The sequence below is a fragment of the Cervus elaphus genome, chromosome 12 (genome assembly GCF_910594005.1).
Source record: "Cervus elaphus chromosome 12, mCerEla1.1, whole genome shotgun sequence".
Lineage (NCBI taxonomy): Eukaryota > Metazoa > Chordata > Mammalia > Artiodactyla > Cervidae > Cervus > Cervus elaphus.
Genome location: NC_057826.1, coordinates 17,192,882 through 17,214,135, shown reverse-complemented (window position 1 = coordinate 17,214,135; position 21,254 = coordinate 17,192,882). Strand labels below are relative to the sequence as shown.

The following is a 21,254-nucleotide window of genomic DNA, read 5'->3' as shown; positions in this document are numbered from 1 at the left end:
GCCCTTTACTATCTCCTGGAGTTTGCTCAAACTCATGTCACTGAGTCAGTGATGCCATCAAACCATCTCATCCTGTGTCACCCCCTTCTCCTCTTGCCCTCAGTCTTTCCTAGCATCAGGGTCTTTTCCAATGAGTCAACTCTTTGCATCATGTGGCCAAGGTATTGGAGCTTCAGCTTCATCACCAGTCCTTCCAATGAATATTTAAGGTTGATTTCCTTTAGGATTGACTGGTTTGATCTCCTTGTTATCCAAGGGACTCTCAAGAGTGTTCTCCAGCACCACAGTTCAAAAGCACCAATTCTTCAACACTCAGCCTTCTTTATAGTCCAACTCTGACATCCATACATGACTATTGGAAAAACCATAGCTTTGACTATATGGACCTTTGTGGGCAAAATGATGTCTCTGCTTTTTAATACACTGTCTAGGTTTGTCATAGTTTTTCTTCCAACAAGCAAGTGTCTTTTAATTTCACGGCTACAGTCACCGTCTGCAGTGATTTTGGAGGCAAAGAAAATGAAATCTGACAGTTTCCACATTTTCCCCATCTATTTGCCACAAAGTGATAGGACTGGATGCCATGATCTTCATTTTTTGAATGTTGAGTTTTAAGCCAGCTTCTTCACTCTCTTTCACTTTCATCAAGAGACTCTTCAGTTCTTCTTCACTTTCTGCCATAAGGGTGGTGTCATCTGCATATCTGAGGTTATTGATATTTCTCCTGGCAATCTTGATTCCAGCTTGTGCTTCATCCAGCCCGGCATTTCGAATGATGTACTCTGCATGTAAGTTAAATAAGCAGGGTGACAATATACAGCCTTGATGTGCTCCTTTCCCAATTTGGAACCAGTCTGTTGTTCCCTCTCCAGTTCTAACTGTTGCTTCTTGACCTGCATACAGATTTCTCGGAAGGCCAGTAAGGTGGTCTGGTATTCCCATCTCTTGAAGAATGTTCAAACTTCCACACAATTGCACTTATCTCACATGTTAGCAAAGTAATGCTCAAAATTCTCCAAATCAGGCTTCAACAATATGTGAACTGTGAACTTCCAGAAGTTCAAGCTGGATTTAGAAAAGGCAGAGGAGCCAGAAACCAAATTGCCAGCATCCTTTGGATCATCGAAAAAGAAGTTACCTTTGCTAATTTCTTATTTTAATCCATGAAGAAGAGCAGGGAGAGAATAACTGAGATTCTTATACCCTGGATGATCTTCTTTGTGGCCTGATATCAGGCTTACTTTATAATTCCTGTACTTTATTATTCTACCTATAATAGTTAAAAATTAAATTAATTGTACTTGATTGATTAAGGAGAAAAATGATTTTTCACCAGCCTTTAACCTCTAGATGGCAGCATGAGTCTTACTGTACTTCTGGCTTTTTCTCTATCCATATCTCTTGAACTGGGTTTCTGATTGAGATACAAATGGTTATGACTTTACTGGACTACTTGCCTAACTTTGTTGATGCCTTGCTTGAGTTTTAGCTTTTTGTTTTTCCTTTTCATCTCTCCATATTTTAAAAAATATTCCTTTCTTAAGCGGTGTGTAGTTTTGATGCTCAGTTTCCCTGCTGTCAGAAATAACATTTTGCTTATGATTAAGGAGGTTGGTAGAAAAAACCAAAAATGAGGTGATTTAATTCAGTAACTTCCATACCTGGGTCTAAGACCCTCAGAATGGCTTCGGCTCTCTCATCTCAGATTGTCTTGTTCTGTCCTTAAACTCTCCTGCTTATCAAGTAGTATCAGACAATGCTTTATTAAAGTAGGAATGTTAGCTAAAATTGATTAAATAAACCTAGATTTTCAAGGAGAGTTTGTTTTAAAATAAAGTTTTCAAGTGCTTAGCCATTTTGAGTGATGAGATAATAGCAAAAGAAGAAAGTGTTCAATTAAGCAACTGTTTGAGTGCCTACTTCCTACAAAGCTCTGTAGGGGATATGAAGATGAATAAGACATAATTACTGCCCTTGTGCAGATTAAAACCTAGAAAATGGAGATAAGACAGTTAAGTAAATGATTCTTAATGGAAGGTAGAGGAGATAAGCTCTGTAAGAGTACTGAGAACTCTGGGGATGGGGGAGAAGTGGCAGTTACATTTGACTGCTACAGAAATGGCAGATAAGTTTCATATTGTTTGTCAACACAGATTGATTAGTGAGGATTTCCTAGGGCTGTTGGACTGAGAATTTTGAGGAGTCTTGATTCAGAGAAGTCCATTAGTGTGGTCTGCTGTGGACCAGGGAAATGGGTGTGGTAGTACTTACTGTTTCTGGATCACTGTAGATAAACTTTTTAAAGAACACAGGTTTTTGATGTGGAAATGGAAACGGACCATATTCCAGGTGGAATGAACATCTGGAGCAAGCAGAGTTTGAAAGAACAGTTATGCTCAAGGAACAGTGTGTGTGATTTAATGCGGTCTTTAAGAAGCCCAGGTTATATTAGGGCTCATAAGAACTAAATGGAGGGAAATAGGAGCTGTACTGAGGGATGAGGAATTAGACTCATATAGGTAATGGGGAGTGTGTGAAATGTTCTTTAAAAAGTATTTTAATGACTGTTACGTTAACTAATTTTTGTTATAGATGGTTTGTAGAGATACTTTTTTTTACTAAAAGATCGTTTATCACAAATTTGTTTACTATAAAGATAAAGAAGAAAGTAAGAATAACCATAGCCTTACCAGTAAGAGATGGCCACTGTTGATGTGTTTCTTGGTCCTGGCCCTCCCTTTTCTATTTGTGTAGGGATGTGTGTTTACATTTCTACTTGGACCCATATATATACACAGGCGTGCTTTTTAACATAAGTGAGGCTATAATGTATGTATAGTATGTAGTTTTTGCCTGTGCTCCCCCTCCCATTCTTTGTATCTTAAGCATTTTTCTGCGTCATTAAAAATTCTACCACTGAAGATTTCTGAGTAGCGAAGTCATGCACCTTTAAGAGGCATCATGCGTAGGATAGAACGTAATGGTAGAGACAGGAGGCTGGACGCTGGAAGGACTGTGAGTCCAGCAAGAAGGATTGAGGGCTTGAATGAATGAATGAGTTAGCAGTGCTAATGGAAAGAAGCGTACCAACAATAGATGTTTCAGGTATATCATTTTCGGTACTAGATGGGTAAACTGTCTCGATGGGGAGTAAACTGTAGTTTACCATGATGTTTTGAACCTGCTTAAGGACAGGAAAGTCAGAAAGAGAAGAAAGATTTGGTTAAACTACATATTCCTTGGTAGGTGGACTTCCCTGGTAGCTCAGAGGGTGAAGTGTCTACCTGCAATGTGGGAGACCTGAGTTTGATCCCTGGGTCCGGAAGATCCCTGGAGAAGGAAATGGCAACCCACTCCAGTACTCTTGCCTGGAAAACCCCATGGACAGAGGAACCTGGTAGGCTACAGTCCATGGGGTCGCAAAGAGTTGGACACGACTGAGCGACTTCACTTTCACTTTCACTTAGTAGGTGGGCATCTTAATTGTTTTAGAAATAAGTAAAAGCCATTTGTATAGGTTAGTGTTATTAATAGGATGAAAACAATGCTTTTGCCTAGTTTAGGCACATCATTTAGGTAATAAGTAACGTTTTAGTTATTTGTTTTTTCAGTGAAATGCATGTGTGAAATAAGATATCCATAATTTCAGAAATGGGCTTTGGGGGTCTCTGTACCCTTTGGCAGATCATTGCACCACTCAATTGAATAGATTACTTTTGCATAGTTTTCTTGCATAGTAATGCTTTTCCATTCAGTTAGCTACCTAGAGCTATGAAGGAAACTGTTGTGTTCTTTGTATATGGTAGACATCCAAATCTTTGTTAACTGGAAAAAAATATAAATAGTTTAAACTTGAATAATGGCAATTGGCCCAAAATATTTGATGTTGATGCATCTATTTTGTTGTTGTTTTTCAGTCACTAAGTTGTGTCTGACTCTTTGCAGACCCATGGATTTGCAGCATGTCAGACTTCCCTGTCCTTCACTATCTCCCAGAGTTTGCTCAGATTCATGTCCATTGAATCAATGATGCTATCTAATCATCTCATCCTCTGCTGCCCCCTTTCCTTTTGTCTTCAGTCTTTCCTCGCGTCAGAGTCTTTTCCGGTGAGTCAGCTCTTTGCATCAGGTGGCCAAGGTATTGGAGCTTCAGCTTCAGCATCAGTCCTTCCAATGAATCTTCAGGGTTGATTTCCTTTAGGATTGACTGGTTTGATCTCCTTGCGGTCCAAGGGACTCTCAACAGTCTTCTCCAGCACCACAGTTCAAAAGCATTCATTCTTTGGCACTCAGCCTTCTTTATGGTCCAGCTCTCACATCTGTACATAACTTCTGGAAAAACCATAGCTTTGACTACGAACCTTTGTCAGCAAAGTGATGTCTCTGTTTTTTAATACACTGTCTAGGTTTGTCATAATTTTCCTTCCAAGGAGCAAGCATCTTTTAATTTCATGGCTGCAATCACTATTCACAGTGATTTTGGAGCCCAGGAAATTAATTGATGCATCTATTAATTAATAGCAAAGTTTTGATTGTATCTGCATCAGGGTTAAGTCTTCCTGTGAGTGAAGATTGCATTTTACATGTAGTTGGAGATCTGTGGGATCTCTAATTAAGAGGGAAGTATACTGCCAAATTGTCTTCCAGAAAAGTGTTTCCTACCCCTACCCCCTTGCTAACACCAAATATTACGTTTTTTAAAAATCATTGCCAACTTTATAGGCAGAATATTAATACCTTGTGTTAATGTTTATTTTTCTTCACTTGTGATAATGAACTTTTTCATGTTTCTTGACGCTGTCCATTAACAAGGACTAGAAATTGAAGAAAATATAAATTTAAATTATTTTAACGTAAAAAATTAAGCTAGCAAACTTGATTCAAAAGCACTTTATGGGCAGTATTGTAATCTGCATTTTTCAAATACCAAATGAAACTTGTCTTTGTTTTCTGCATTACCATACCATCTCGCCATAGTCATTAGCATTTCATCCTATTTAGGTAGTAATACAGTATAAAATCCAGAAATCCCACTTTGAAGGGATCAGAGATATTCCTCATAATTAGAAATTGTCAGTTTAGCCTTAAGTATTTTGTTTTTAAAAATGTATTATGATAATGGGGAAAAATACATGCCATTATTTCTCATTTTTCCCTTGGTTAACAAATTAGGATACACAAAGCCTCAAATTACCTTTAAGGCTTATAAACATTCATATCTTTTATCCATTAGTCAAGTTATTTCATAAACCCAACATTGCCTCTGCAGTGGTTTTACACACAAAGAGGATTTTACCATAAAATGCTTGTGGTGTTTTATTCTCTTCTGACTTTGGGGTGGGGAAGGGAAAGATAGAGGTAAGCAGGCAGGGCTTAAATTAATTTTTTTGAGGTTGGTTTCAAAGTAGTATTCTGCATAGTTCTACAAAATGTGTGATAGGTAAGGGGATGTACATAGTCAAAGAATTTAAAGTTTAGCAGGGAATAACCAAGTACAGTAGGTACTGTATTCCATATTTGTACAGTAGATGACAATGTAGCCAGTAAAAATCATGTTAAAGCCATAAAGAGCATTTAAGGACAGAAAAATGCTCATGATATGTAAAGATAATTGCAAGTGAAAATGCAAGTGAAAAGTTGCAGAACACAAAGTCAGCAGTTTTTTTCCTTCTTTTTTCCCTTTTGTTTTAAGAGCATGGGTGTAGACATGACTGGAAGGAAAAATACTAGTATTTTTTTTTAATTTTTATCTTTTAAATTATGAAAGTATGATAACACCTTACAGGAGACTTGGAAAATACAGAACAAAGTTACGTTAGTTCCACTATATATTACAGTTATTTTTTAAGTAGATAAATTAAGATTTTTGGTTGGAATTTTAATATCAAACTGTCAAAATTAATAGAATGAATATACAGAGAAGCAGAAGAATATAGTATACCTGAAAAGCACTGTGAACCAATTCAACATAATTAAGATTTATACAATTTTCACACAACAGTAGGATACAAATTGTATTCAAGTTCCCATAGACTGTAAACTAAAAGGCACTGGAACATATCCAGTGACTTAAAACAAGGTGCAAAAATTTCATAGTCTAAAGGTATTGAAACCATACAGAGTCTGTTCTCTTATCACTTGGATTATGTTAGAAGTCAATATCAAAAGATATTTGAAAATAGCTCACATATTTTCAAGTGTAATGTGAAATTTACTGAGAGATGTCTTCAACTTAGCCATCAAAAGTCTCAATAACGTTAGACTGAAAAAAAAAAACCCACAGAGGGTGATTGCAGAGAAGAAAGCAAATTTAAATTTAAATGTAAAGAAAATTTAAATGAGAAATTAATACTTGTATGTTTTAATCGCTATCTTGAGTGATTTTTTAAAGTTTTCTAAATTATCAACAGTGACCACATTCTGTTCTGAGTGGGGAAAAGCTATCTTGAAAAATAAAGAAAAATTATGTGCCATTCTAGAAACAAAATTATAGTTACTTGAAAGATCTTAATTTCCTGCACAGTTAAAATTTTAAAGAAAAGAGTTCTTTGCTTTCTGAATAAAAATGACTAGATCCATTAACAAAAATTGATCATTCTAAGCAAGTGATGAATAGCAAAGTGAAAGTTAATGATATTAATACTTCATTTCCCATCCTAACCATGGCCTTCCATAAGTAGAAGTTGGGTAGCAAAAGGAGTGGTAAGCTCTTGAGTCAGGGGCAAGAGATGATTCAGTTTGTGAAAGAGGCATCTTTTCATAAGCAAACACTGGCCAAGATTTTGTTCAGCTTTATGTTTTCAGCCTTTCTTCTTTGTAGCTGAAGAACCAAACTCAAGTCATAAGCTACTCAATGGGAGCAAAGCCCCATGTAGAGTGTGTATTAGTCTAAATGGAAGTGCAGCTGTTTGAGAAGTAAATGGGCCTGATAATTTTTTTTCCCCTTTGGCTTGGAATACTGTATATGGTTTTGTTATGACAAAGAGGAGAGAAAAACTGAATAATTGCAGTTATTAGGTATGCATGCAAGTTGAGTTTCTTTCCAGGCTTTGGGTATAAGAATGACTGTTTCTGCTCCTGGGGAAGTAAACTGACATTTTCTGATATTTTTGTTTGACTCTCTTATTTGTTTCATTTTTGATACTCTAGAGATTTCAACAAAATGAAGAGTGTTGTTTTTTTTTTTTAATGTAATATCAGTTCCTTTTCTTTTTTTCTTAATTTTCAATACTGTTTTGTGTTGGAAATATGACCTGGGAGGGTGGTGATATTACATGAGAATTTGTAGGTGATAATAGAGTACTTTGCTGTGGGAAGTCTAGAAAAATAATAACTTTGTGGTACCTAGAAGTCTTAATCTCTAACCATTAAGTCTAAATTAAAAGCTTGGCCAAAGCTACCAATGTTTGGTGTAACTGAAAAAGATTTGAGAAATATAATAGAAAAAAGAATGGTATTTTTAAAGGAAGAACTGTTATATTTGATTGACTCTGTTATAGGAGAATACATTTAAAATTGGTTGGATAATAGTGAAGAAATCCTTTGAGAGAATAGTTGAATTTGACAGGTTAAAGTTTTGGATATTGAATACAAAAAGAACTAAAATGAGACTTTAGATTCAGGATATAAAAATATTCCACTGTTCTATATCATTTTTTGTTCTTGAATACATTTTTTAAAATGGAAGGTATACATGGAGAAATGTACACAGATTATGTACAGCTCAATGAATTTTCATAAAACAACACTCCCATATAACTGTGACCTTGAACAGATAAAAAAATAGAACCTTTCCAATATATAATACCTCCTCATGCCCCTCTCAGTCACTACCTGCCCTTGACTCAAAGTCAAGCACTGTTATGACTTACAATATAAAAGAGTTTTGCTTGTTTTTGAACTTTAAGTGGAATCACCAACTATATACTCTTTTTTGGTTAGCTTTTGCTCACCATTTTGATTATGACATGCATGCATGTCATTGTCTTTAGCAGTCATTTGCTGTTTTTGAATTTTAGTTTGGCGATATTTTCCTTTTGTGTTAATGCTGCCCCTGTCATTTTAATTTAGGTTGTGATAATGTCACAGCTGTAGTATTTTCGAAATAAATAGTAAATTACTTCCGTAACTTGGGGTGATTGATTTCTTCTCCCACTTCTCCTCCATGGGAGTATCAGAATATCATTATTGGTATTGAATGAAAAAATTCAAATTGAGACAAAGAAGGTATTTTTCCTCAACTCACTGATTTCCTGATTTGATGTGTAACTTTTCTGACACCCTTGTTGAGTGATGCATTTTTGTGTATATTACCATTTGTTATTTGCAAATCCTTGGAAACTACTTTCCTAGAAAAGCCAAAGCACTTTCCCCTCCTCCCCACTGTGTGGCATCTGGGCTCTTGGTTCCCCTACCAGGGAATGAACCTGTGCCCCCTGCCTTGGGAGCATGAAGTCTTAACTACTAGACCACTAAGGCCTGTCAAAGCATCTTTAACTGTTTTCTTTGTTGACTAACTTGGGCATTACATGCAGAAAGAAGTTGCATAATGAACTAATAACACAGTTGATACATATAATTATTTTAGAATAGGAATAGAAAGAATAAGGAAGATTTTAGTTTCGTGTTCAGTTCAGTTGCTCAGTTGTGTCTGACTCTTTGCAGCCCCATGGACTGCAGCATGCCAGGCCTCCCTGTTCATCACTAGCTCCTGGAATTTACTCAAACTCACGTCCATTGTGTCGGTGATGCCATCCAACCATCTCATCCTCTGTCATCCCCTTCTCCCGCCTTCGATCTTTCCCAGCATCAGGATCTTTTCAAGTGAGTCAGCTCTTTGCATCAGGTGGCCAAAGTATTGGAGTTTCAGCTTCAACATCAGTCCTTCCGATGAGTATTCAGGACTGATTTCCTTTAGGGTGGACTGGTTGGATTGCCTGGCAGTCCAAGGGACTCTCTAGAGTCTTCTCCAGCACCACAGTTCAAAAACATCAGTTCTTCGGCACTCAGCTTTCTTTATAGTCCAACTCTCACATACATGACTACTGGAAAAACCATAGTCTTGACTAGATGGACCTTTGTTGGCAAAGTAATGTCTCTGCTTTTTAATATGCTGTCTAGGTTGGTCTTGGTAGGTCATAACTTTCCTAGTTTCGTATTAGTTATTAAAATTTCCATCCCTTAATTATAACAATATAGGACAGATCTTTTTGTGTGTGTTTGGACACCAATATGGCTAGTGGTCTAAGAAATACAGAGTAATATAAAATGGAAACAGAAGATCTAAGCAATAGAGAATTGTTAGAACAGAGAAAAGTTGTTTGGATGGGATTGGAAAACCGCAGGGAATTACCCTGGAGCCATTGATTTCAGATGGATTATTAATGACTTAGTTAAGTGCTGTGCTTATAGACCTAACAATTTGCCCTGCAGTGAGAAATCCACCTTGTGCAGTGGATTATGTTTAGAAACAGTTGAGCCTGCTAGATAGGCTTCTTTTGAGGAATAGTTTTAGGCATTAAAAAAAAAAAGAGGCAACTTCGTGGGGACTGGAGCTACATCTTGTGAAAATCAATGTGTTCACTTCCCCAGTCAACTAGGAAGGAAAGGCAGCATGAAGAAGAAAATACCTGAGGAAAAAGAGCTTGTCTGGGCATCTTTGCTGTGATGGTTTAGGAAATCAGCTTTAGCACTGTACATGATCTTTAGTGGCTTACTGTTTAGCATGGTTTTTCTTTTTCGGTTCATAGATGCTTTGTAGAAATGAGTACATTGTACCTAAGGTACATGTGAGCAGTGACTTTATGGATGGATTTCATGATTCAAAACATGTCCACTGGAAGACTAGTTAATTGTTGGTATCAGTGGACATTTTGGGAGACTTGTTTTTAAGACAAGACTCTTAAGGTGCCAGAACCAAGGAATTATATCTTATCTATAAATTGGTAGGATGCAAAACTTGTTTGTCTGGTTTAAAGAAAGCTTTGGAAGAGTATACTACCTTGTTATAGTATATTCAGTTCAGTTCAGTTGCTGACTTGTGTCCGACTCTTTGTGACCCCGTAGACTGCAGCACACCAGGCTTCCCTGTCCATCACCAACTCCCAGAGCTTGCTCAAACTCCATCAAGTTGGTGATGCCATCCAACCATCTCATCCTCTGTCGTCCCCTTCTCCCACCTTCGATCTTTCCCAGCATTGGGCTCTTTTCCACTGAGTCACTTCTTCTCATCAGGTGGCCAGAGTATTGTTGGAGTTTCAGCTTCAGCATCAGTCCTTCCAATGAATATTCAGGACTGATTTCCTTTAGGATGGACTGGTTTGATCTCCTTGCAGTTTAAGGGACTCTCAAGAGTCTTCTCCAACACCACAGTTCAAAAGTATCAATTCTTTGGCACTCAGCTTTCTTTATAGTCCAGCTCTCACATCCATACATGACTACTGGAATAACCATAGCTTTGACTAGATGGACCTTTGTTGGTGAAGTAATGTCTCTGCTTTTTAATATGCTGTCTAGGTTGGTTATAGCTTTCCTTCCAAGGAGCAGGTGTCTTTTAATTTCATGGCTGCAGTCACCATCTGCAGTGATTTTTGGAGTCCCAAAAAATAAAGTCTGTCACTGTTTCCATTGTTTCCCCATCTATTTGCCATGAAGTGATGGGACTGGATGCCATGATCTTAGTTTTTTGAATGTTGAGCTTTAAGCCAGCTTTTTCACCCTCCTGTTTTACTTTCATCAAGAGGCTCTTTAGTTATTCTTTGCTTTCTGCCATAAGTGTGGTGTCATCTGTGTATCTGAGGTTATTGATATTTCTCCCAGCAATCTTGATTCCAATTTTTGAATCTTGTAGTATATTAGCTTACAGGAATTGCAGTATAGCTTAAGAAATACCTCTGTCTGTTGAAACTCAGGCTAGTGGGGAGATTGATGACCTGAAGATAACATAAGGGAAAGAATAATTACCTGAAGATAAGTGGATAGGAGCCAGGTGATAAATAGCTAATATTAATAGGAAAGGAGAAAATAGTAATTAAGAGCTTGGGTTCTGGAAGCTTTATTACAGCCTTATTATGAATCTCAATCTATCACTTAGGCAAGTAACTTGACTTTCTTAGCCCTAATTTCTTCATTTGTGAAATGGAGATGAAAATCTTAGAATAGTGGTTCTCAAACTTTTTGGTGTCAGGACTCCTTTGCACTCTTAGAAGTTAATGTTGATCCCCGAAAGCTCTTGTTTATGTGGATTATATGTGTATTTTATGTATATTTAATTTCTGAATTTAATTCAGAATTTAAAACAAATTTAAAAATACTTAATAGTTTAAAAATAGGAATAAACCCATTACATGTTAATATAAATAATTTTATGAAGGGTAACTATTTGCCAAACAAAAAATATTGATAAGAGTGGCAGTTTTTACATTTTTCAAATACCCTTAATGTTTGGATTGATAAAGAGCTAAGTTTTCATATCTGCTGCTTCTTTCACTATGTTATGATACCTTTTGTTAGGTAGGCTCTAGATAACTTCAGTGTTCACTTCTGAGAGAATAAGTGAAAAAGCCATCTTAGTATCATACATGTAGTTTTGAACTCATGGACCCTCTGAAAGGGGCTTAGTGATCCCCAGGATCCTCAGGGTTTTCCTGACCATTCACTTTGAGATGTTACCTTAGAATATTGTTTTGATGATTTAATACAATATTATTTATAAAATCTTAGCATAGTATATTAGTACTTAGTAAGTGCTTAAAAGCTGTTATTACCATCATGGGCAGCATATGAGGAATTTTAAGCATAGTAAGTAGTGTATAAATCATATGTATTTTCTTAAAAGACTTACTTTGCCAACATGGTAGACAATGGGGTGGTAATAAAGAAAAGTGGTAACATGGGAGGCAAGTTAGATTTCTCTTTTTTAAATTAAATTTTTAAATTTTTAACTGAAGGATAATTGCTTCACAGTATTGTGTTGGTTTCTGCCAAACATCAATATGAATCAGCCATAGGTATACCTAAGTCCCCTCCTTCTTGTCCCCTTTTCCAGCGAGTCAGCTCTTTGTATCAGGTGGCCAAAGTGTTAGAGCTTCAGCATCAGTCCTTCCAGTGAATATTCAGGGTTGATTTCCTTTGGGATTGACTAGTTTGATCTCCTTGCAGTCCAGGGGACTCTCAAGAGTCTTCTCCAGCACCACAGTTCAAAAGCATCAGTTCTTTGGTGCTCAGCCTTCTTTATGGTCCAACTCTCACAACATGGGTGAATCTCAAAAACATTATACTAAATAAAGGAAGCCAGACACAAAAGATCACATATTATATTATTCCATTTATATGAACCATCCTAGGTATGTAAATTCATAGAGACAGAAGGGAGATTGGTGATTGCCAGGGGCAAGAGAAAGAGGGAAATGGGGGCTATCTGAGTAATGGGTAAAGGATTTTTTGGTGGGTGATGAAAATGTTTTGTAACTTATATAGGTGGTAGTTGAAAAAATACTGTGAATATACTAAATGCCATTGAATTGTACACTTTGAAAACTCACTTTAAAAAATGCAGATTCGATTCAGTTTTTAAAAATGCATAGTATGATATTTGACACCTAAAAAGCTGTCACTAAATCTTAAATTTTATTATTGCCTAGTGCACCTTTATCAGGAATTTAGCTCTGTGACATTGATCATCAGTTTCTTCAGTTGAAAAATGAAGTTGTTGGACTAAAAGACCTCTCAGAACCTTGTAGCATTAAAATTCAGTATTTTAAGGCATAGTATTTAATTCTTGACAAAGGCTGAATCATGGGGACTTCCCTGGTGGTCCAGTGGCTAAGACTTTGAGCTCCCAGTGCAGGGGGCCCAGGTTTGATCCCTGATCAGGGAACTGGATCCCACATGCCACAGCTAAGACCCAGAGCAGCCAAATATATAAATAAATATTAAAAAAAAAAAAGACTGAGTCATGTAAGACTTCTTGGTTATATTAAGGATATTGGACGATATTCTAAGATCTCTGACAAGTCAATGGAGGGCATAGGCAAGGAATATTCAGGATTTGGCTGTGTAGAGACTGGTCTGAAGGGGGATGGGAGAAGAACTAGGGAGATCATTGCAGCAGTCTATAGACTGTGGTGCTGGAACTTCTGGCATGGTCCAGTGGCTGAGAATCTGCCTTGCAATGGAAGGGATGCAGGTTTGACCGTGGGTCAAAGATCCTGCATGCCTCAGGGCAACCAAGCACGCGTGCTCAAACTACTGACCTGTGCACTCTGGAACCCGTGAGACACACGCGGTGGGTGGAGTCCATGTACCTCAATGAAAGATCCTGCTTGATACAATGAATATTCCACATGCCACATAGCCAAATAAATTGGGAAAAAAGACCATGGTGCCTCGAACTAGGATGCTGATAGTGTACAGGGAGCGATGTCCTTGAATTTGAGAGCCATTTAGGACAAAGAGTAAGTCTTGATTGATTGGGTATAGAAGATCAGCAGAGGTGGGGAGGGAGAGGGTGTCAAGGATGACTTCTAGATTTCTCCTCTGGGCGTGTAAGTCAGTGGCACGAAGACAACAATGGAAGGATTTTTGCTTTTGGCTGAGATGGAGTTTCAGGGACTAGATTCACCTTCTCACCTGAGACAGTTTTTTAAAAAACTACAAAAGATATGACCAGTGGTTTTTAGCACACTGTTAGTCAGGCAATAAAAGATCCCTGAGAGTTCGGAAGTAAAGGAGGTCTGCGCTGTGATTGTCTCAGTTTACCGTTTTGAGAGAGTTTCCAGGCTGCAGCGCTGGGAGGGGGAACTCAGGCAGAGAGCAGCAGACTCCCTGAGTTGAAGAAACAGCTAGGAGTGTGGAGAGACCAAGGTAGCTAGAGGTCAGAGGACAGAGTACCAGAGGGGAGAGGGCAGCTTGGAGAGAACCCTGGAGACCCGCAGAGGGTTCTGCTCCAGTCATCAGCTGAGTACTCGCCAGTGCAGTCTAGCGAGGAAGCTGTTATTCTTGAGGCTGAGGAGAGAGCCCCTCGAAAGGATTACAGGAAGGAACACTGGCTGGCACCACAGGGCCAGTAATAGTGCCTGCTCCCGCCAACCAAACTGCAAAATTCTCATTAGTCATAGGACTCAGAAGGGTTTGCCTCGGTAGTGGTGAAAACATTTGTCTTCCCTTCCAAACTTGACGCCTGTCACAACTAGAGAGCCTGCATGCTGCAACCACTGAGCCCTAGAGCCAGCGTCCGTGCGCTGCAGCTAAGACCCGACGCAGCCGAATATATTAAAAAGAAAATCTTACCAGACTGGACACTTCAAGTATGTGCAGTTCATCCTGTATGAATTACACCTCACTAAGGACTGATCTGTCAATCTGAATTTTTTCCCCTCTTCTCTTAAGGGTCTCTTCAACAAAAGTAATTTAAAATAACTAAAATGAGCCAATCACTGTGATAAAAATTGAGGCTGCATCAGTAAGCAAAACAGTCATGAGGAAGACACACATCAGACAGTTACAGAAATAATCTGTAGTGAGAGGGTTGTGATGAGTGTTGTGAAGTATGTTTCCATAACAACAAATCTCTGTGAGACCTCTTCTGATCTGTAAGGGGTGATCAGAGAAGGAAGTCTTTTCTGAGAATGAGACAAAAGGATTCTACAATCCGTCACTAAAGCTTTTTTAGAAAGAACAGCAGTGGAGGAACAAGTTTGTAAGGGAAGACAAGGAGTTTGTTATTTTTTTTATTTGAAGTATAATTGATACAATTTGTATTAGTTTTGGGTGTACCAAAACTAATAGTGATTCCAGGTTTTGGTTTTTTTTTCAGAGTATATTTCATTATAGGTTATTATACTGTTTAGTTTCATGTGCCATACTGTAAGTCCTTGTTTCTTATCTCTTTTATGTAGTAGTTTGTATCTGTTAATCACAGACTCCTAGTTTCCCCCCCTCCCTCCCCTTTGGTGGTAGCCACAGGTTTGTCTTCTATGTCTGTGAGTCTGTTTCTGTTTTGTATATAGGTTCATTTGCATTATTTTTTAGATTACACAAATGAGTGCTATCGTACAGTTTTTGTCTTTCTCTGACTTCACTTGGCATAACATTCTCTAGGTCCATCCATGTTGCTGCAAATGACAGTATTTCTTATTTTTTATGACTGATGAATCTTGCATCACACACATATATATTATGGGCACTGGAGTTACTTCCATGTCTTGACTATTATAAATAGTGCTGCTGTAAACATTAAGGTGCATGTATCTTTTTGAATGAGAGTTTTTGTTTTCTTTCTGGATATATTCTGAGGAATGGGATTTCTGATATATGGTAGCTCTATTTTTAGTGTTTTAAGGAACCACCATACTGTTTTCCATGGACTTCCCTGGTAGCTCATCTGGTAAAGAATCCGCCTGCAGTGCAGGAGACCATAGTTTGATTCTTGCGTCAGGAAGAATCACTGGAGAAGGGATAGACTACCCACTCTAGTATTTTGGGGCTTCCCTGCTAGCTCAGTCAGTAAATAATCTGCCTGCAGTGCGGGAGACCTGAGTTTGGCCTCTGGGTTGGGAAGATCCCCTGGAGGAGGGCATGGCAACCCATTCCAGTATTCTTGCCTGGAGAATCCCCATGGACAAAGGATACTGGTGGGCTGCAGTCCATGTGGTCACAAAGAATCAGACATGACTGAGCAGCTAAGCACAGCACATACTGTTTTCCATAGTGGCTGAACCAATTTACATTCCCACCTGCAGTGTATAAGGGTTCCCTTTTCTATACATCCTCTCCAGCATTTATTGTTTGTAGACTTTTTGATGATAGCCATTCCATCTGGTGTGAGGTGATACCTCATTGTAGTTTTGATTTGCATTTCTCTAATAATTAGCAATGTTAAGTGTCCTTCATGTGCCTGTTGTCTGTCTCTTTGTCTCCTTTGGAAAAATGTTTATCAGGTCTTCTGCCCATTTTTGGGGCTTCCCTGGTGGCTCAGTGGTAAAGAATCCACCTGCAATGCAGGAGACACAGATTCCATGCCTGGGTCAGAAAGATCCCCTGGAGAAGGAAATGGCAGCCCACTCCAGTATTCTTGCCTAGGAAATCCTGTGGACAAGGGAGCCTGGCGGGCTACAGTCCATGGGGTCGCATAAGAGTCAGACACGACTTACCAACTAAACAACAACAGTCCACTTTTGATTGGGTTGTTTGTTTCTCTGCTGTTGAGTTGTATGAGCTGTCTGCATGTTTTGGAAATTAAGCCCTTATCAGTTGCATCTTTTGCAATATTTTCTCCCATTTCATAGGTTGTCTATTTATTTTGTTGATAGTTTACTGTGCAAAAGTTTTTAAGTTTTATTAGGTCCCATTTATTTATTTTTGCTTTTATTTCTTTTGCCCTGGGAGAGTAATCTCAGAAAATATTGCTACGATTTATGTCAAAGAATGTTTCACCTATGTTCTTTTCTAAGAGTTTTATGGTGTCATGTCTTACATTTAGATCTTTATTGAGTTGGATTTTTGACATGGGGTTTGGTTTTGGGCATGCATTCTCCAATGTGTAGGCTGTTGAATGCATGGGTGAGTGAGGAACCAGTGAAATAGGAGATGGAAATAGGAGTTTGGCTATTAAGAGGGAGAAAGGGTATTCGCAAGAGGAAGAAGTGGTCAAAGTTTCTTGTTTACTTTAGGACAGTGGACTTAAATATGTTTAAATTCTAGTGGCAAAGATGAAAAGATGGCAGAGAGGTGAAAGGGATAAAGTGTCAGCAAGGTCCCTGAGAGGGCTTGATGTGTTAGGGTTTAGAGCACAGGTGCACTGGCCTTAGATTGATCATATGACTGGATCGTAACACGAGGAAGGAGATGCAGATTTCTATGCTGATGGGAAGGTGAGAGAGTGCCTCTTATGTTTAGATCACAGACATTCCTTTTCTTTCTCTCTCCGCTTTAAGTTATATGTCAAGAAATGAAGAGTGATTAATTAGGTTTTTAAAAAATTGCTCGTTTATTTTTGGTTGCGCTGTGTTCATTGCTGTGCTCAGGCTTTCTCTAGTTGCAGTGAGCGGGGGCTACTCTTCTTTTCGGCGCACGGTCTTCACCTTGCCGTGACTTCTGTTGTTGCAGAGCACAGGCTCTCGGCACGCAGGTTCCTCAGGTGCAGCACGTGGGCTCAGTAGTTGTGCTGCTCCGGCTTTTAGTTGCTTCGCAGCATGTGGAATCTTCCCAAACCAGGGATCGAATCCTTGGCCCCTGCATTGGCAGGTAGATTCTTAGCCACTTTGCCACCAGGTAAGTCCTTTAATATGCTTTTAATTAATGCTGGATGGCATCCAAAAATTTTAACATGATTTAGACATCTTTTATTTTTTATTTTTTTTACTTTTATTTGCATTTATTTTCTGCGGCATTTATTCCCGGGCCATAAGTTTTTGTTTCTTCAGTTTCCTCTGGGATATCTTTTTCTTCTGTGCAACCTCCTCTTCTGGTTTAGGAACAATCTGTTCTTTTTCGGTAAGGATCATCTCAATGTGGCAGGGAGAGCTCATGTAGGGGTTGATCCAACCGTGAGCTCTGTAAGTCCTGCGCCTCATCTTGGGGGCTTTGTTCACTTGGATGTGCTCAGTGACCAGAGAATCTACATCTAAGCCCTTAAGTTCAGCATTACTCTCTGCATTTTTGAGCATGTGTAGTAAAAATTCAGCACTCTTTTTGGGCCACCGACCCTGTGTCCAGCCCCACTGTTTGGCCTGTGCACACCTACCAACTCCACCATTGTAACGACGGAATGGCACACATTGCTTCTTTAAAGTGACATCCTTCAGATACTTGGTGGCTTTTCCGATGTGCATACCCTTTATGGCCTGGGCAGTCTCACGAGTGTTCTTAAAGTGAACAGGAAGATTTGAACCTCTTGATTTGCATGATTTTGTGGGGTTTTCTGGGTCGAGTGAATAGCGCACCATCTTTAAGGGTCAGCTCAGGCCGCTTACCGGAAAAGCCAAAAATTTTAACATGATTTAGACATCTTTTATTTTTAAGTACTCTGGTTTCTTGTTTGCCTATGCAGGTCATCCTGCAACAAATAACCTGTCCAAATCTCACCCCTCACTGTCCAGTGTACCTGGTTACAAACAGTGGTGCCTTCCCTGGTTTCAGCAATCTTGAGAATATTCCTAATGTCAGCATAGAATTCCTATATGCAGGAGTGCCTCTAACTGAGATTTAAAGGGTAACCAAGAATAAAATCTGTTTGTATTTACACTTTTTTTTAAAGTAAAGAGAATTTTCTGACCTTAAAGATCTCAGTTTGGAATATCTTATTCTTTTCAAAATAACATCTAATGTGGGAGAAAACAGCTTCTAAAATGTAAAAGCTCTGCTAGGTTTTCTTTAGAGTAAAATTGGTCTTACAGCATGTAGAGAAGATTAGAAATGCTGTGTGAGAAGTGCTCAGTATGTCTAAGTAAGCAGCTAGATTGTGGTGTAAAGATGCAACTGTGTACATGGTTTATGTCAAGGACTATGAGAACAAGGGATACTGCAAGAATTGTTAAAGAGTCATAGACTCTTTTTTGTAATATTCATTTTAAAAGTTAAATATGAACTTTATTTTTTTTGCCATTATAAAACGGTACATACTCATTGTAGAAAATATAAGGAAAGCAAAAATCACCCCAAATCACAGCATCCTAAAATAGTAATCGCTTTTAACTTTTTGGTGAACACTCCTCCAAGTCCTGCAAACATTTCTTGCTAAGAGGTATTACACACACACACACACACACACACACACACACACACACACACACACGCGCGCGCGCGCGCGCGCGCGCGCGCATATACATATATATATATTTAAATATACATGGTGTCATGCTATTCCTGTTCTACAACCTGCATTTTTGACTTAGTATTGTGAACTTCTTTTAGTACCCATGAAAACATAGCAAAATCATCAGTTTTGTAACTGTGCAGAATACAATATGGCTCAACTGGTAAAGAATCTGCCTGCATTGTGGGAGACCTGGGTTCAATCCCTGGATTGGGAAGATCCCCTGGAGAAGGGAAAGGCTACCCATTCTAGTATTCTGGCCTAGAGAATTCCATGGACTCTATAGTCCATGGGGTTGCAAAGAGTTGGACACTACTGAGCGACTTTGACTTCACATAATGTATTTCATTAATTCTTTCTTTTTTTTTCATTAATTCTTTCTTAATGGACATTTAGGCTGTTTCCAGTGCTTTACTGAAAGTAAATCATGCTGTGATAAGCATCCTTTACTCTAAATCAAGTGAATGGCACATTAAAAACTTTTACATTTTGCCAAAGTGACCTCTGGAAAGACTTGCCCAAATCATATTTCTAAGAACAGTAAATGAAAGTACTTGTATTCCTATATCTCATAGCCAACTCTGGTCTTCCCTGGTGGCTCAGATGGTAAAGAATCCACCTGCAATGTGGGAGATCCAGGTTTGATCCCTAGGTTGGGAAGATCCCCTGGAGAAGGGATTGGCTACCCCACTCCAGTATTCTTGCTCAGAGAATTCCATGGACAGAGGAGCCTGACAGGCAGTCCATGGGGTCGCAACGAGTCGGACATGGGTGAGTGACTAACACACACACGCACAAAGAGCCGACTAGATATCATGAAACTTTTTAGTACTTGCCCATTTTATAGGTGAAAATTTTCGTTTCATTGTTTTTTGTATGTATTTCTTTGATTGCTGATAAGTAAAGTTATGTTTACTGGCAGCTTGTTTTTCCTTCTCTTACAAATTTCCCATTTAAAGGTGAGGAAACTGAGGTCAGAAGAAATGAAGTGACTTAGACCTTGGTCATCCAGGAATTTAGAGACAGGATTTGTAATCATAGCTTGTTAGAGCTGAAAGGGAATCTTAGAGATTATTGCGTCTCAACCCTCTAATGTTGCAGATGCAAAAACAGAGGCCTAAAGATATTAGGTGACTTGCCTAAGGAAAACCACACAACTCATTGGTGACAGAACCAGAAATCTGAATCATGTCTCATGAAGAGGGAAAGGCAAGTAAAATTTTTGAGCCTGCTATTTCTTTTTTTTAAAATTTGTATGGCTGCATTGGGTCTTAGTTGTGGCTTGCAGGCCCTGTGGTTGTGGCATAAGGGCTTAGTTGACCCATGCATGTGGGATCTTAGTTCCCCAACCAGGAATCAAACCCGCATCCCTTGCACTGGAAGACAGATTTTTAACCACTGGACCACCAGAGAAGTCCCTAGCCTGCAGTGTTTCTTAGGTGTACTTTCTTATTTAATTCTTCCTACTATTCTGCTGTTATTCCCATTTAATAAATAAGGTAACTGAGGTTCAAAGAACTTCAATGATTTGCTCAGTCACATACTTAGTTATTTGCCAAACTGGACCTAGAATCCAGGTCTTCTGATTTTTAATCCAGGGGTACTGTTGCCTCATAGAGTAGTAACAATAGATATGTTTCTTGGTTTCATTCAAATACTCATTTGATAAAATATTATTTGCCTCTTAGGAGCTTTTAAATAAAATTCGGCCTGTATTTAGTAATTCTTAATTGGTACTGGACATGAGTCTGACAACGAAGTAAAGGAACTGATCATGGTAAGCAAAAGCTAATCAGAAACCATGTCTAATGCTTACTGACTGGCTAGAATTGAGATCTCTGAGCTAGATATGACCTCAGTTTTGTATGGTGGTGATGTCTGGGTTGAAAGTCTTAGTATTATCTTAGAATTATTTTTATTCCATAGAGAATAAAATCTTAATATATAAACTGAAAATGACATTTGGGTTCTCTGAAGTGTAAAATGGATCTCAAATCATCAAGGGGTCAAACAGGAACAAGATCGAAACCTTGTCAATTGCATCCTCCATATCTCTAAAAAGACCTGTTAACCTTCATTTCTTGACAGGTCTCAGAATTTCAAAATCATATTAGAGCTAATTTGGTAGGGCTTCATCCCATAGAGATGCACAGATATGAGCATTGACTTGTGTATAACTTTGTTGACACTCTTGGTTCATTCAATTATGTGGAAGTTAGCTGGTAAAATATGTGTTCTTCGCTTCTGCTTTCCAGACAGATCTTGTGTTTGGGTTGGTGTTTTTTAAACCTGCTAGTTTCATGTAAGTAATTTGGGGAAAGTAGAAGAGTATAGCAAGTGATAAAATCATTTTTTCCTTCACAGAGAATTTTATAGGCTTATAGAATAGAGAGGCCAACATTTAACTCACAGTATTCTAGTACTAGGGATCTGTTAAGCT

The 21,254-nt window shown here is 38.5% G+C and overlaps 2 protein-coding genes across 8 annotated transcripts in view; one reads left to right on the top strand and one right to left on the bottom strand.

The window, feature by feature from the left end:
• The window catches only part of LIN52 (lin-52 DREAM MuvB core complex component), a 109,402-nt gene that overhangs the window by 21,415 nt on the left and 66,733 nt on the right, over positions 1 to 21,254 (top strand). The gene's annotated exons all lie outside the window — the stretch shown is intronic.
• On the bottom strand, positions 17,391 to 17,974 carry LOC122705140 (60S ribosomal protein L17-like). Its single transcript, XM_043920356.1, has one exon. The coding sequence runs from the start codon at positions 17,943 to 17,945 to the stop codon at positions 17,391 to 17,393; it is 555 nt and encodes a 184-aa protein (XP_043776291.1). The 5' UTR covers positions 17,946 to 17,974.